The sequence below is a fragment of the Betta splendens genome, chromosome 24 (genome assembly GCF_900634795.4).
Source record: "Betta splendens chromosome 24, fBetSpl5.4, whole genome shotgun sequence".
Taxonomy (NCBI): domain Eukaryota; kingdom Metazoa; phylum Chordata; class Actinopteri; order Anabantiformes; family Osphronemidae; genus Betta; species Betta splendens.
Genome location: NC_040901.2, coordinates 9158682 through 9172256, shown reverse-complemented (window position 1 = coordinate 9172256; position 13575 = coordinate 9158682). Strand labels below are relative to the sequence as shown.

Genomic DNA, 13575 nt, shown 5'->3' with positions numbered 1-13575 from the left:
TCCTTCACACGCACGCACACGCGCGCACACACGCAGGTTCAGCACAGACGAACGAGAAGAGAGCAGTGTTTGCAGTGTAATGTTAACCTGCATGAGGAGGGGCTGCTTGCTGGTTGCTGCTGGTGTGTGCCTAAGTGCACACAACCTAGGTGGTGATGTAGAGAAGCTATTCTGCAGCTTTGATGGTACCTGAGTCCTGTCGTGTTCTGGTCAAATCACCCGGAGGTCGTTCTCATCCAAAAACTCTCCGAATCCACTTTTTTCTGTTGTCGCTTCTCTCGTTTTTTCTTAGCTCGTGCCTCTGGTTACAGAATTGATGTTTTTTTTTAGTTGTTTTTCTTTCCTTATAATTCTCCGTAAAGGACATTTTTTCTGGGTGCATGTCCATTTCATCGAACATTGCCATCACATTCTTTTTGGACTGCTTTTTGTGGAGATGGAACTGCAGGAGCCAAACATAAACTATTTTATTACTTTGTCTTGGATTCTTCATCCAGGGTTTGTGGGAGTGGACTTGATTAGAGCAGATCTTTTTTGATACACAGTCAAACATGGAGTGCGTCACTTGGATTTGAGTTTTTTCCTTTTGGCAGCTGCTTTACTTGCATGTCTCTGTCTGTGTTTGCTTGTGGCCTACTGCAGAGCCAGCGGAGGAGCTGAAAAGGCAAACCCAGTTTAGCGATAAGATCTGGACCCTCATCTTCTCCCCTGTCATGACATAGTTCCCCTTCGTGTCTGCCCATTATCTTGCTGCTGTTCCCCAGAGTCAAGAAGAATGTCCACGTCTCCCTGTTCTGTAGCAGAAACCATTTGTTCTCCCTCAAATGTTTCTGATGGAATAACGTCACTACGTATCCAGCTTATATGTGCTTCTTTGCAAACTAAACCTAGTTCTGGTAATTATAGTTCAAATGAAATAGGTCAGTTTAAGTTTCTGTCACTGTCCATAGTCACATGACTTCACTTAAATATGCAAACCATTGATCCGCACCTTATTCAGACCACCGCCTGTGTTTTGCCCAGCATGAGTCATCGATGTGTGTACCGCGACATTGTGAGTGTGACTCATTTCCCCCCCTTGCCCTGCAGAGAACATGCAGCTTCGGAGGCTTCGACCTGTCCAACCGCTCGCTCCATGTGGTCAACGCAGGCTCCGAGGCCAACGTAAGTGCTGGCAGTTGGTGGGGTTAGAAGAGGCTGTGAGGAGCCTGCGTTGAGTCTCTGCTGTCACACGCAATCAGCCCTTCTCCTCTGTTTCCCCCCTTGTTTTCGTGATCTCCCTGCCCTTTATGCTTCTGCTCCTCAATTTCGCCTGATTCATCCATCCATCCCTCCCTCCACTCCTCCCTGCTGACCTGACTCTGCCCCCCCCCCCCCTCTCGCAGAATAAAGAGCACGAGGCTATATACAGGGAAGTGGTCAAGTCGCCCACTACTTCTCGAATCTCGCTGGGCAAGAAGGTCAAGTCGGTCAAGGAGACGATGAGGAAGCGCATGTCGAAGAAGTACAGCAGCTCCTTGTCTGAGCAGGTTAGACACACACACACACACGCGCTTGAGAACACAGAGAATTTAGTTGGTTTCGTTTGTTTTGGTGCAAAGGCTAAAACACACAAATGCAAGTTCACACATTGTGTTTAATCCTTAGCACAGCTGTAAAGAAATGAAGCCTCCCCGTGTTCTGCAAACATTTAGACAAAGTTGTGCCGTGTAAACCACTTATTCTGTCCACAGGCTGTGAGTGGGTGGGAAGTATTTGTGTTAGCTACAGCATAAACACAGCGCAGCGCATTTGGACTGTGCGCTGACTGGGCCCAGGAGTGTAAGGGTGGAGTGTGCGCTTGGTGCTGAGCTCATGCGGTGATGCAAGTCTCCCCCAGGCTCGCGGTTGGGAAACAGGGACCAAGTGTGCGATGGCCGTCTCCTGCTCCAGCCTCATATTTGTGAGGGTCCGGTGTGTCCAGCTGTAGAGTGTTGTTGGGTTGGACGCATCCAGGCGTGAGTCATAGAGCCAGCGAGTTGGGAAAGAGCAAAGAGAGGGCTCATCCGCGTCCTAGACCACAGTGCCCCCTAGTGGATCACTGAAATAAAACGTTTGTTACACACCTGAATTCTATTTCAAGTTCAAAAGCCTGTTTTATGTGGTATTTCAAATTAAAAGCACTTGGTAAACACAGTTTTATAAATAAAATTCCCAGAACAAGTGTTTTTCCCACAGATGCTGTAGCTTTCTTATCTGCTAATTCAAACCAAAAAATGCTGGTTATTCCCGTCATGTCTCCTGTTTTTTTGTTTTTGTCCGGTCTATAATTTTTATCCTTCCTTCTCCCCCCGCCCTGTATGGCAACACTTCTCCATTCCTCACATCTTCACAACATGTGATCTGTGTTTTCCCTCGTCGTCCCCTCTGTGACCAGCTGTGTCTCTCTTACAGTCGAGTCCGGATGGAGCCCCTGGTTCCCCTCAGTCCCCTCAGCCCGACACCGACTCTCTGGAGAAGCCGAAGCTCAAGGCGGGAGGCTCGGTGGAAAGCCTGCGCAGTTCACTGAGCGGACAGAGTTCAATGAGTAAGAGCAGAGCCTTTGTTCTAGGAAAGGCTTCACACAAATGCTTTCTCATCAGTCGCCTTTTTGACACTGACAACTTATAAAGATTAGTCTAGTCATAAGATTTGTCTCTGTTTTAATTCACTTGGTTGACTGAATCTTCATGCTGCATCAGCACCATTCATGCTTTTTACTCCAACCACCTGGCTCATGTGTCGTGATCTCAAGAGTTTTTTAATCTCATAGGTCTAATTACATCAGCCTGGTGTTTCCGTTGTGCATGTGTGGATGAAATTCTCTCCGACATTCCAACTTGGCTGATTTACTGTGATTGTGGAGCCATGTAACGCGCACACATACACAGACAGACGGGCACACGGCTGTGATTACAGCGAGTCTCACTCGTTCACTTCCCACACATCAACGTGGTTTCAACAGCCTGTTCTTTGTGACACTGAATGTTTTCACTCTGCGGGCGGAAAAACAAAAAGGCTGATGAATTGAATCAACGAACAGGGTTCTCCAGACATGATGGGAGGACGGATCATGTCTGCAGTTCGCTCACGCGTGTTCTTCATGTGCAGGCGGTCAGACAGTGAGCACCACCGACTCATCGGCCAGCAACAGAGAAAGTGTGAAGTCCGAGGACGGCGACGACGAGGAGCCGCCGTACAGAGGACCGTTCTGTGGTCGCGCTCGGGTTCACACAGACTTCACCCCCAGCCCCTACGACACAGACTCCCTCAAACTGAAGGTAAAACACAGACTCTGGCTCCTTTATCTTCATTACACTAATTGGGGCCCAGTTGTTGTTGGGAGTAAGTCCAGCTCTTTTGGTTTCCCCTCCAGCGTGGTGATGTCATCGACATCATCAGTAAGCCGCCCATGGGAACGTGGATGGGTCTGCTCAACAACAAAGTGGGCACCTTCAAGTTCATCTACGTGGACGTGCTGAATGAGGAGGAGGAGAAACCCAAGAGGCCGGTGAGGAGGAGGAGGAAGGGCCGACCTCCCAAACCCACCTCTGTGGAGGAGCTGCTGGAGCGCATCAACCTCAAGGTACCAGTCAGGAAGCCACAGGCGGAGCTGGGAAATGTCTTAGTCTAATGATTCGACAGCACATTTGGAGGCAGCGATAAATATAGTGCGGCTGATTACAGGCTGAACAGCTTAGGATGTTTGATCTGATGCGTAAACAATAACACCCGCATCCTCACATCCACGCCCCAATAAACCCCCAGCGGCTCTGATCACAGCCTTCACGTCGCTGTGATCACATGGTCTCCTCCCACTCGGGCAGCGACGAGGTCGCGCTTGTCCCCGAGCGCAGGAAGGGACTCTGTGGATTCTCCGCTTCATCTGTGGCCAGTGCATCAGGGCTGAGTTACAGATTACAGATCAGCGCAGCAGCACAGCCTTCCTCAGCTGTGAGGCTGGGTGTCACGAGCAGAACCCCGGAGTGGGCGAGTCAGACTAAACAGTTTGTAGTCACTGCTTGAGAATGCACGCAGAGCAAAGTCGACCGACTCATCCTAACACCTCGCCTGAGCTGCTACAGTATTGCAGCCTTCAGCTGGCGGTTAACACACGCCTCAGCAGTCCTATGTGTAACCACTGGCAGAGGCTTCAGACGCTGGAGGAGCCAAACGTCTCTGGGCTCAGAGCGTTCAAGCCTCCGACCGACCCCACGGGACGAGATGCGCTCCCACTGTTTGCCTTAGTTAGCCGGTGGTCCTTTGTTTAGTCCCGCGTCATCCAGCAGGAATAGAACAGACGCTCAGTCCCGCTGTGATTGATGGTGTCATCGGTGACACACCGTCTCCGCGTTCGTCCAACAACGAGTGGGTCACGCAAACACAGAGGCCAATAATATTGAGCGTGGAAGCTGTGATGAGGGCTTTAAATGGCGGCATCAGCTGACTCACGCTGGGCGTATCTGAAGGTTCTTAACTCTGTCTCTCTGTGAGAGCTTTGATGTAATTGTCTCCACCTTCCGTCCGTGCTGTTCCCACATTGTGTTTGCCTTTTATTCCTTTCATGTCCTGCTTCCCATTTCGGTCACATTTAGAGGAGCTGTGACTGTGATCTACAGTTCTGCCACTAACGCTGCTGCAACTCTTTTATTTGCCTGTCAACAAAACAAAGTTAGTGCCGTATTCATTTGAAAGCTCAGTCAGTCGAAGCGTAACAGCAAATTGCTGTAAGATTTGAATGGTTTTATTCATTGTCTATAAATATTTATAGGTTCTTACTGTGTTCTGTCGTCCAGGAGCACATGCCCACGTTCCTGTTCAACGGCTATGAGGATCTGGACACATTCAAGTTGCTGGAAGAAGAAGATCTGGACGAGCTGAACATCAGAGATCCTCAGCACAGAGCGGTGCTGCTCACGGCCGTAGAGCTGCTGCAGGAGTACGACAGTGAGTGGTCACAAAAAGAGTGGCAAAACGTGCCGGTTCAAGCGTAAAAGCATAAAACCACCCGTGCTCACGTTTCACTGCTTTCTATGTGTTCAGGCAGCAGCGACCCAGAGCGCGGTGGCCTGTCGGGCTCCCAGGAGAAGCTCCTGTCTGAGGGCCGGGGGCTGGTGGGAGACTCCCCGCGGGACTCCGGCTGCTACGAGAGCAACGAGAACCTGGAGAATGGTAATGACAGCTTCGTGTAGCCTAGCACGGGTGCCCAGGCGCCGCTGGGAGCTGGCCAGCACCAGCCTCTGGGCCAGTTTAGTCCCAGTTCCACAGTGACCGTGCCGCTTTACTCCTCTGGGCCTCCATCTCTGCTCCATCTGCTGCCATGCTTCTGCATTCTAACACCAGCTCCTCTTGCTGCCCCCCCCCCCCCCCCCCCCCCCCCCCCCCCCCTTCACCCTGTCGTTTGGGTGCTTTAGCGAAACATCCCCTTATTGCCCCAGACGTTCTGATCTGTTGTTGCCCTTTCATGCTGCTCTCTTCACCAGCATTTCCATCTTATAGGCGCTCAGTGTCACCAGTGCCAAAGTCCAGTTGTAGCAGAAAGGGAGCCAGGCCCCAGACCACTAAGCCTAATCCAGCCCACGTTGCTGGGAACACAGAGGGAGAGACTTTCCCCAGTGCACAGAGCTGCTCTGACCAGATCACATTCACTGCCCTGTCACGGACTCCGCTCCCCGGCTTTCCCACCCGCGGGCTCGTGGCCAATAGAGGGACACCAGGAAGATGATTGTGAGCTCATAGAGTACTTCTGCTGAGAGCTGACAGTCTAGCATGTCAACAGTTGTTCATTTGCTGTGGTGATTCTTAAGCCTGATGAGGCTTTTTTAGAAATAAGTAAAAGATTCACAGCTGCTGTTTAAATACGTCGTCCTCATGTTTTAAGAGGGCACTTGACTTGAGCTGATTGCACAAATCATACAGCATGTGCCTAAAATAGGATGTGGGTAGAAGTACCTTTTTAAATGATAGTGTGTAGATTGAAAGAGTTGTGGTCGTACAGGTTTATTGAGGTCTTATTTCTGACTTTTTTTGCTTTTAAACTGCTCTATCTCTGCATAGCTGTTTTTTCTTTCCTCCAAACAGCATTCTTTAACATCGCCATAACCCTTAAACCACTGCTTCCTCTGTCTACTGGGACCAGTGCAGCTACTGGGTTTTCCCCCTTCACGTATGAATGTGTCATTTAGGGTCATCAGTACATGGTGCAATTTGCCACAGTAGAGATTTGAGCTGTGGAATAAAAACCACTTCTTCAAAAACATGGGCTCCTGTTGCTGCTTGCTTAATTTTTGTTCTGACTCTTTCCTGCCGGTTGTTTCCTTCCTCGCCGCTAAAAACTAGCTGCATAATGCGTAGTGCTACACTCCTTCACGCTCTCTTTCAGGGTTCCACAGTGCTATTAGAATATCGAAGTATGAATGTCCAAAGGGGAATATTTATATTTACTTTGATTTAAAAATACTGTCAGATGTTTAGTTTAACTAATGGCACTGTAGAGCCTTGAAACTATGCTCTCTATTCTTTCTTCACACTTTCCTGTGGCTAGTGATACCATCACATTAATCTACTTCCTCCTTTTTATATATATTCTTTAACAGTCAAATAAAATGTGGGTAGTGATGATATTCAGATATTTGTGTCACACAAATCTTGCATGCTTTTACTGTGTATTTATTATTGAATGGGGATTAATGTGATGGGTTAAATGGGTTAAAGTTTGATTATACAATGATGCACAGTTAACACTAAGATTTGCTTCAGATGTTTTTGTCTTGTTTAAGACATAATCAGCTTGAGATAATCTAATTAAATGGCATCAGACTAGATTAAACCCAAATGTAATATTTGTAAACACAACGCAGCTTTTATAACTCACTAATGTTGCCATACGATCCAGTAAAAGTTGGCCATTCACAGTTTGGCAAGCGAACGTTTTCTAATAAAACAGCGGGCAGCGTCTCGGCTCATCTTACATTTTTAATTTTGAAGGGTGTTGTGTTTGACAGTCAGCAGACTCCATTCTTCTCCGATTCCCATCTAAAAATGAACATTGTAATTAAAGTAAATATAGTATGTCTTGGAACTGTCAAGGAGGTTACCTTATTACAATCTCCCAGACCTACATGGTCAGAGCAAAAGCACCATCGCTTAAATTATTCAGACACTTCTGGGAAGCGCTGGGGAACATTTCATGACATTTCCATCTATTTGACTTCTTTGCTGTCTTCCCACCATTTTAAACGCTTTGGCAAATCACAACATGCGACACCCATCCATTTCATCCATCCGTTCTGTCCCGTAGGCCAAAGGATAGATGGTAAGTTCCTTCAGCGACTTTCTAACGGACTCCGTCCAGATATCTTTTATTTGGGGCTGCTGCCATGCCAACAGCCAACCAGCCACTTGGGTGATTAGTCAAACGGCTCCACTCCACCTCGTCTTCATAAACGTTTCTCAGCTTTTACTGTGGTTTTCAAAGAAGCTTTATTCACGCTGAACTAGATACTTGTATGAGTAATTTTGGCTTCGGGCTTCAGAGTCTTATTAAAAGTAACCGAGACTGTGAACATGTTTCCCTGTGTAATAGATATAGTTTTGAGATTCAATACATCAGATTTTTCTGCTTTTGCCAAAATCTGCAGCCAAGAAACAGCATGGTGATACAAGGCAGTAAAATACTGTACTGCAGCCTGTTAATAGAAAACACATATGAATAGTGGTGAATGCATTGCTCTACTGTCAATAGGTTTGGTGCCCTGGGCTAAGTTTGTTTTTGTGTTGCAGGTAAGAGCAGGAAGGTCTCCCGCTCCAGTCGCTCCTCAGCCGGCCTCCAGTCCCCGGACTACCCCACCCTGCCCATGACCCTGTCCACAGAGGCTCTGCAACAGAACAACAAGAACCAGCGCCTAAAGTTCCCCAGGAGCTTCTTCATCAAGCCCTCCCTGAAGGGATTCAACCTGCTGGGGCTGCGCAAGACCCAAAGACGGTCCCCCATCCCGGCGAGCCGCAGCTGTGAGGACCTGGACGGACCCCCACAGCCCAGTGGTCCCTGGAAACGCTCCCACTCGCTGGGAGACCTGCACTGGGAGCAGAGTGCCGAGCAGAAAAAGGATCTGGGTGTGGAGCTCAAAACCACCAAGGACGGACCCAAATCTGGCAACAGCAGCCCCGCCAAGGTCTGTAGAGATGAAGGTTCCCCTTCTCCCAACGGGAATCCAACGGTGGCCCCCAAAGTAAGGGCTGAGAGGCCACCAATACCCTCCCAGCTGCCTCTCCACCCTCCCTGCCCTGCAACCCAGTCCCCCAATTATCCGGAGCTCCTCTCAAGCCCAAGCCCGAGCCCCCCAGAGTCTAGTGGTGAGAGGGTGATTCGGACTCACCCCAAAAAGCCCCCAGTCCCTCCTCCTGTTCCTGCCAAAAAGTCCAGGGACCGGCTGGCCAATGGCCTGCGCCACCCCCCTCTCTCCCTGCCCTCCTCTCCGTCGCCCACCCACTCCCTTACCCGTTCCCACCCCAGCAGCCCCGTGATCCGAAGCGGCGGCAGCAGCCCCTGTGCCCCCGCCCTGCCCGCCAAGAGCCCCAGCGCCCACACCAGCCCCAGCGCCCACACCAGCCCCAGCGCCACCTCCTCGGCCTCTTCCATGGGCGAGGAGCCCGGCAGCCCGCTGGCGGCGCAGCCTCCGTGGCTCTCGGACCTCGGGGGCAAGGTGGCCGTGGCGAGAAAGCTCTCCCATTTCAAGCCCAGTTCAGACCTGCTCACTCTGCTGGAACAGCGGCTGGAGGCGGAGGGAATCGATCTGACGGAGGAACCGTACTCCGACAAGGTGAGCCAAGAATCCTCTGAGCCTGAACTAGCAGCTTCGTCATTCAGTTAATATCATGCCACCTCTGGGCTGATCGTCTGGCGTCAGTCTCTTCTGGTTTAGCGCTGTATCATGCGTAACTTAACTGCCACTTGGATGTGGATCGTCCTGTGCCCAGTCCAACAACATCAGTGAATTGCTTTAGATCTCATTTAGTTTAAAAATAGACACTAATAGAGTCTAAAGTCTCGTGTGTCTATTGCCTTGTTGTATGCAATGGCACTTGTGTGTGAGTGTACTCCACAATAATAAATCCGCTGCCATGAACCGAGGGGGGAACGACTGCGGGCTGCGTCTCGCTATGATGCGGTTTGAGACTCTTAAGTTTATGGGCTGAATTGTACTGAAGGCAGACGGGGCCGTAAAAGTCTCTGCCGCTCGCCAGAGCCCAGGCTGGGCCCCTTTAACGGCGAGGAGCCCCTGGCGCTGGCAGGAAAACAACGCACACACAGACGCGGGATGACGAGGTGAGAAATAGTGCATCAGACCACAGCCCGGCTCGGCCCGGTTCCTGGTACTCACAAGTGGACTGGAACCGATGGCGATGGGTGAGGGGAGGCGCTTTGCAGTATCTGCTCCACCTTCTCCTTCATCCTCAGAACCCCTTTGGTCCAGACTCGTCTGGGATTCAGCCATCGCTGCACTTGTCTATTCAGAAGCGCCTTCACAGTTCTTCGTTTATTTCTCATGTATATCACTGACGATTGTGCGTTAAGTACCAAAATACACCGACCTGCACTCAAGTGTCTCTTATCTTAGAAAGGTCTTGAATCACTTTAGAAATGTGCTCATTACTTTGCCTGTAATTTGACACCATCAGCCCGTTTAAGTAATTTAGGGACCAGATCTCAGACTGCGTAATCGCCATAACAAGCACAAGTCAAAGCGCTGCTTCATAACAGGCCACGTCACGCTGCTCATAAACCTCGCTGCTCCATCCATCTTTCCGTCGTGTGTGAGGCATAATTAGACGTGTTCCGCCTTCCTCTGATGTCTGTCTGCCCGTCTCTCCCGCAGCACGGCCGCTGCGGGATCCCCCAGCCGCTGGTGCAGCGCTACTCCGAGGACCTGGAGCAGCCCGTGAAGGACGTGGCCGCCACCATGGACCAGCTCCGGGTCCGAGAGCTCCGCAAACAGCACCGCATGGCTGTAAGGCACGCGCGCTCGCACTGTCGCGGAGAGCCTGAGGCGCGTGGGTGACCCCTCTGACTCTGTTGTCCACGCAGATTCCCTCCGGAGGTCTGACGGAGATGTGCCGGAAGCCGCCGCCCTCAGGTAACGTCAGCACCGTCTCCGATTGGCTCGTCTCCATCGGCCTGCCCATGTACGCGGCGGCGCTGGCGGCGGCCGGCGTGGACACGCTGGGCCGCGTGGCCGCGCTGACGGAGCGCGGCGCGTGGGAGGCCGGCGTGCGGGACGAGCGACACGCCCGGCGGCTGCTGAGCGAGGCGCGGCAGCTCAGGACGCACAGGGAGGCGCGGTCCTAAGTGGGAGGTGCGTCCGCTGGTCAGGTGGGACGGAACTGTACCACACCTCGTTTCACATGAGTGAGGACCAATCGGAGCCGGACCCCCGTCGTTCTGTCACTTATCTAATGTTTACGGCAGTCAGGAGACAGCCAGGACACGATCAGATGCCTTTCAAAATAAAACGCAGACTCGCTCCGTGGACGGCTTTTGTTCCGTAGGCTCCCGCAAAGTCTTAACGCAAGGACGTGGATCTGCCACAGCGCGATTTTTCTAAGGATGGATGTTTTTTAAAAAAGAAAATACAGAATATAGGTTTATTTGCTGCATATTTCATAAGCGTTTCATTTCCCACTCATTTTCGTGGCGAATCGACTTTATCTGAGGGTCTTTTCACTCGGCCAGAGCGAATTCACCGTCTCTTCCTCCCAAACGGGTTGACGATGAGGAAGATGACGGCGCTCTCCCATCGTCCGGACTAAAAATAACCATTAAACATCCAGCCACCAGTGAATAATGGTGTTTTTCAGATGGCTCGTTTTTTGTATTACGTTTCTGTATCATAGCATAAATGCATATGTTAATTTTTAAAAGATGGATGATGTTAAAGTTTGTACTTGCATTTTGAATGTCGTGGCCAGCGCTCAGTCATTTCTAAGCTGAATCAGCTGACGTCACGCCCTTTCTATTTCATATTATACTGTGTGTTCGCGCGCTCTGCTCCGATATGAACACGAGGCTTTCAGAAAGCTGTTCCTGCACCTTTATCACAATCAGCTTTCATAGCAACAATACATTCCCTGCGTATCCAAGGACATTTTAATGCCTTATGAATATTAATGAAATGCAAGAGCTACAACATATAGATTTGACTCGACCACGACTGAGAATGAAGTTTTTTGTTCTGAACGTGTCCGACTGACGGACGGTTGAGACGGACGGACACCGTCCCACACGTGGTTATCGCCCTACAGAACCACAGGCACAACTCAGGTGGTTCCGCCCTGAACGCCCTTCGCCTTGTTCAGCGCTCTCACCGGGGAAAATGGCACGTGGGCCGTCACGCGTGACAATAAGCTGTTCGTGATTATGCCATCATCATCATCATCATCATTTGACTTGGAGGGCGGATGGTGAAGAACAGCTACATCAGGTGCGAAGCCGACCTTCATGGTCACTGCATCGTCTGGAAAATCAGGGAAACGCACAGATGGGTCAACCTGGTTGAATGCAATGAAAAGCCCGTTCCAGACACGGAAATGTTAGGACCGGAACCCTGCGACTGTTCTAACAAAGCTTCTGTCTGTGAGGATGTTGTTCAGAGTTTGACCGTAGATGCAGTGGGCCCCTGGTAGATAGAGAGATAGATGCTTGATGCCTTTTTTCAAACCGGTGCTCTGAGAACGTGAGCATGAACGCCGTCATTAGACAAGACCAAGACCCAAGATGTGTTTTGTGAAGAGTGGAAATACTGACACTGTTAATGCACTTTAGAGGGTAAATTTAACGGAATTGGCTTCATTTTGTCCACAGGTCCATGAACTCATCGTCAGGTAATCAGTGGCTTTCAGTGGGTTATGCTGGTATTTTAATTTAGTATTAAGTTCCCAATGACAAGTTCAGTAACCATGAGTTAACCTTCTAGTTTCTCAAATTCACTTTTTGGTGGTCTAGAAATTAAATTCTTAATTACATATATGAAATGCTTGGCAGACGTTGCACATTCTGTATATGTAATTAATATTTAAATAACTTATTTTTGCTTTTGCATCATCTGTAATTAGCTGTACTATATAAATAGCAATACCTTCCTGCATAATGCACATTGCTTTAGCCAGTGAGGAACTACAGTATGTATTTGTAAAATATGTGTACAAATTATTTTATTTGGTTTCCATCTACCTAATGTTTGTCCATACATATTTGCTTGTGTATTGAACAGCAAAAGTAATGTCTATAACTATTTGTCATTCTGAAATATAATAAAAGCTGTTTCTTGCCACTCGGTGGCCGACTGTCGCTCATGGACACGTGTGCACGTGGGGTAATGGAACAATGTGTCACGGCTTCCTGGCTCCCTCCATCACTGCGGTCAACTGACGCTGCACATTTTGCTGATTGTAATTTCTAATTTAATATGATTTTAAAAAATGCAGCCGTGTGTTACTACTCCTGCTGCAGCAGTGGGAGTAGGAACACATTAAACTCTGCCTTTCGAACGTGTTATTAGTTTATTTTCGGGTGCAGGAGAAAGGACTGGAGCCAATATGAATTTTCTGATGTCGAACCAAACGCGAGCTCTTCAGGCTCCTGTTGCAACATCTTTATCCAACATATTCATGTCAAACCGCCTCCTATTGATTCCTACAATGCCAGCAATCGGTAAGAGGTTGACTCAATGGTAAGTGGTCGATCTTTCAAACACAGCTGCCCTTGTTCAAGTGTTTAATACATATGTCTCCTTCTAGTTTTCCAGTGATCTATTTACTCTAATGGGATTTTATTAGTTTAGACAAAACCCAGCGTGTGTTTACTGGATCTTCGTCGTGGCAGTCTCTCAGTAACATCGCTGACTCATCCTGAGGCCCTGAAGCGTTTAACAGATGAACCTAAACTGTGACATCGTGTGGACGTGACTCTGTCATGTTTGTGTGTGTGACTCTTCGAGGTGGCCCGGCTTCTTCTTCCTTCGTGGAGCAGTTTAATCTGGTATTTGTTGCGGGAGCGTCTGTGATTAAACCCCTGCTGCTGCAGGGCAGATGGGGCCGGCAGCGTTTTGTGCTTGCCTTGCAAAGTGCAGCACTTTACACTTAATTTACCTGTGTAAAAGCCCAGGCGACTCTTTATTACCTCCAGTGTTCAGCCGAATTGTTCTTTCCGCCGTCATTGTTGCTCCCTCGACATCTCCATCCGTCACCGGTGGAGGTTTATGGGCGTGTGGTGCAGGTAGTGAGTGCAGGTGTAGTGTAATGGAGGCTTCTGGCCTCGTGTGGAAAGATTGATGGCTGCGTGCAGGGTCCTTACAGCCGCCCTGAGGGAGGAGAGAAAGTCATCATCACAACCACCTGAATGAGAGACGACACAACAGGTGGTTCTGTTTTGTGTGTGGTTTTGTTTTTTAATACCTAATAATCTCAGGATTATTAATAAACAGTTATTATCATCAAATTGCCAAATGGGCCACGGTTTATACTAATCCTCACTTTCAAACTTTGAAATAAAACATCTTT

General features: G+C 49.3%; 1 protein-coding gene across 13 annotated transcripts in view; it reads left to right on the top strand.

Moving 5' to 3' along the window:
• The window catches only part of sash1a (SAM and SH3 domain containing 1a), a 141375-nt gene extending 129028 nt beyond the window's left edge, over positions 1-12347 (top strand). For 11 of the 13 annotated variants that reach the window (XM_029140540.3, XM_029140541.3, XM_029140534.3 and 8 more), the window contains 10 exons: positions 1090-1164; positions 1386-1529; positions 2434-2566; positions 3130-3299; positions 3395-3604; positions 4815-4965; positions 5062-5190; positions 7801-8840; positions 9897-10028; positions 10106-12347. In XM_029140540.3, the coding sequence (XP_028996373.1) occupies positions 1090-1164; positions 1386-1529; positions 2434-2566; positions 3130-3299; positions 3395-3604; positions 4815-4965; positions 5062-5190; positions 7801-8840; positions 9897-10028; positions 10106-10366 (2445 nt within the window). In that variant the 3' untranslated portion in view covers positions 10367-12347. The remainder of the gene's footprint in view (positions 1-1089; positions 1165-1385; positions 1530-2433; positions 2567-3129; positions 3300-3394; positions 3605-4814; positions 4966-5061; positions 5191-7800; positions 8841-9896; positions 10029-10105) is intronic. The other 2 variants (XM_029140533.3, XM_029140543.3) reach the window with 1 other exon arrangement.
• The last annotated feature ends 1228 nt before the right edge of the window (positions 12348-13575 follow it).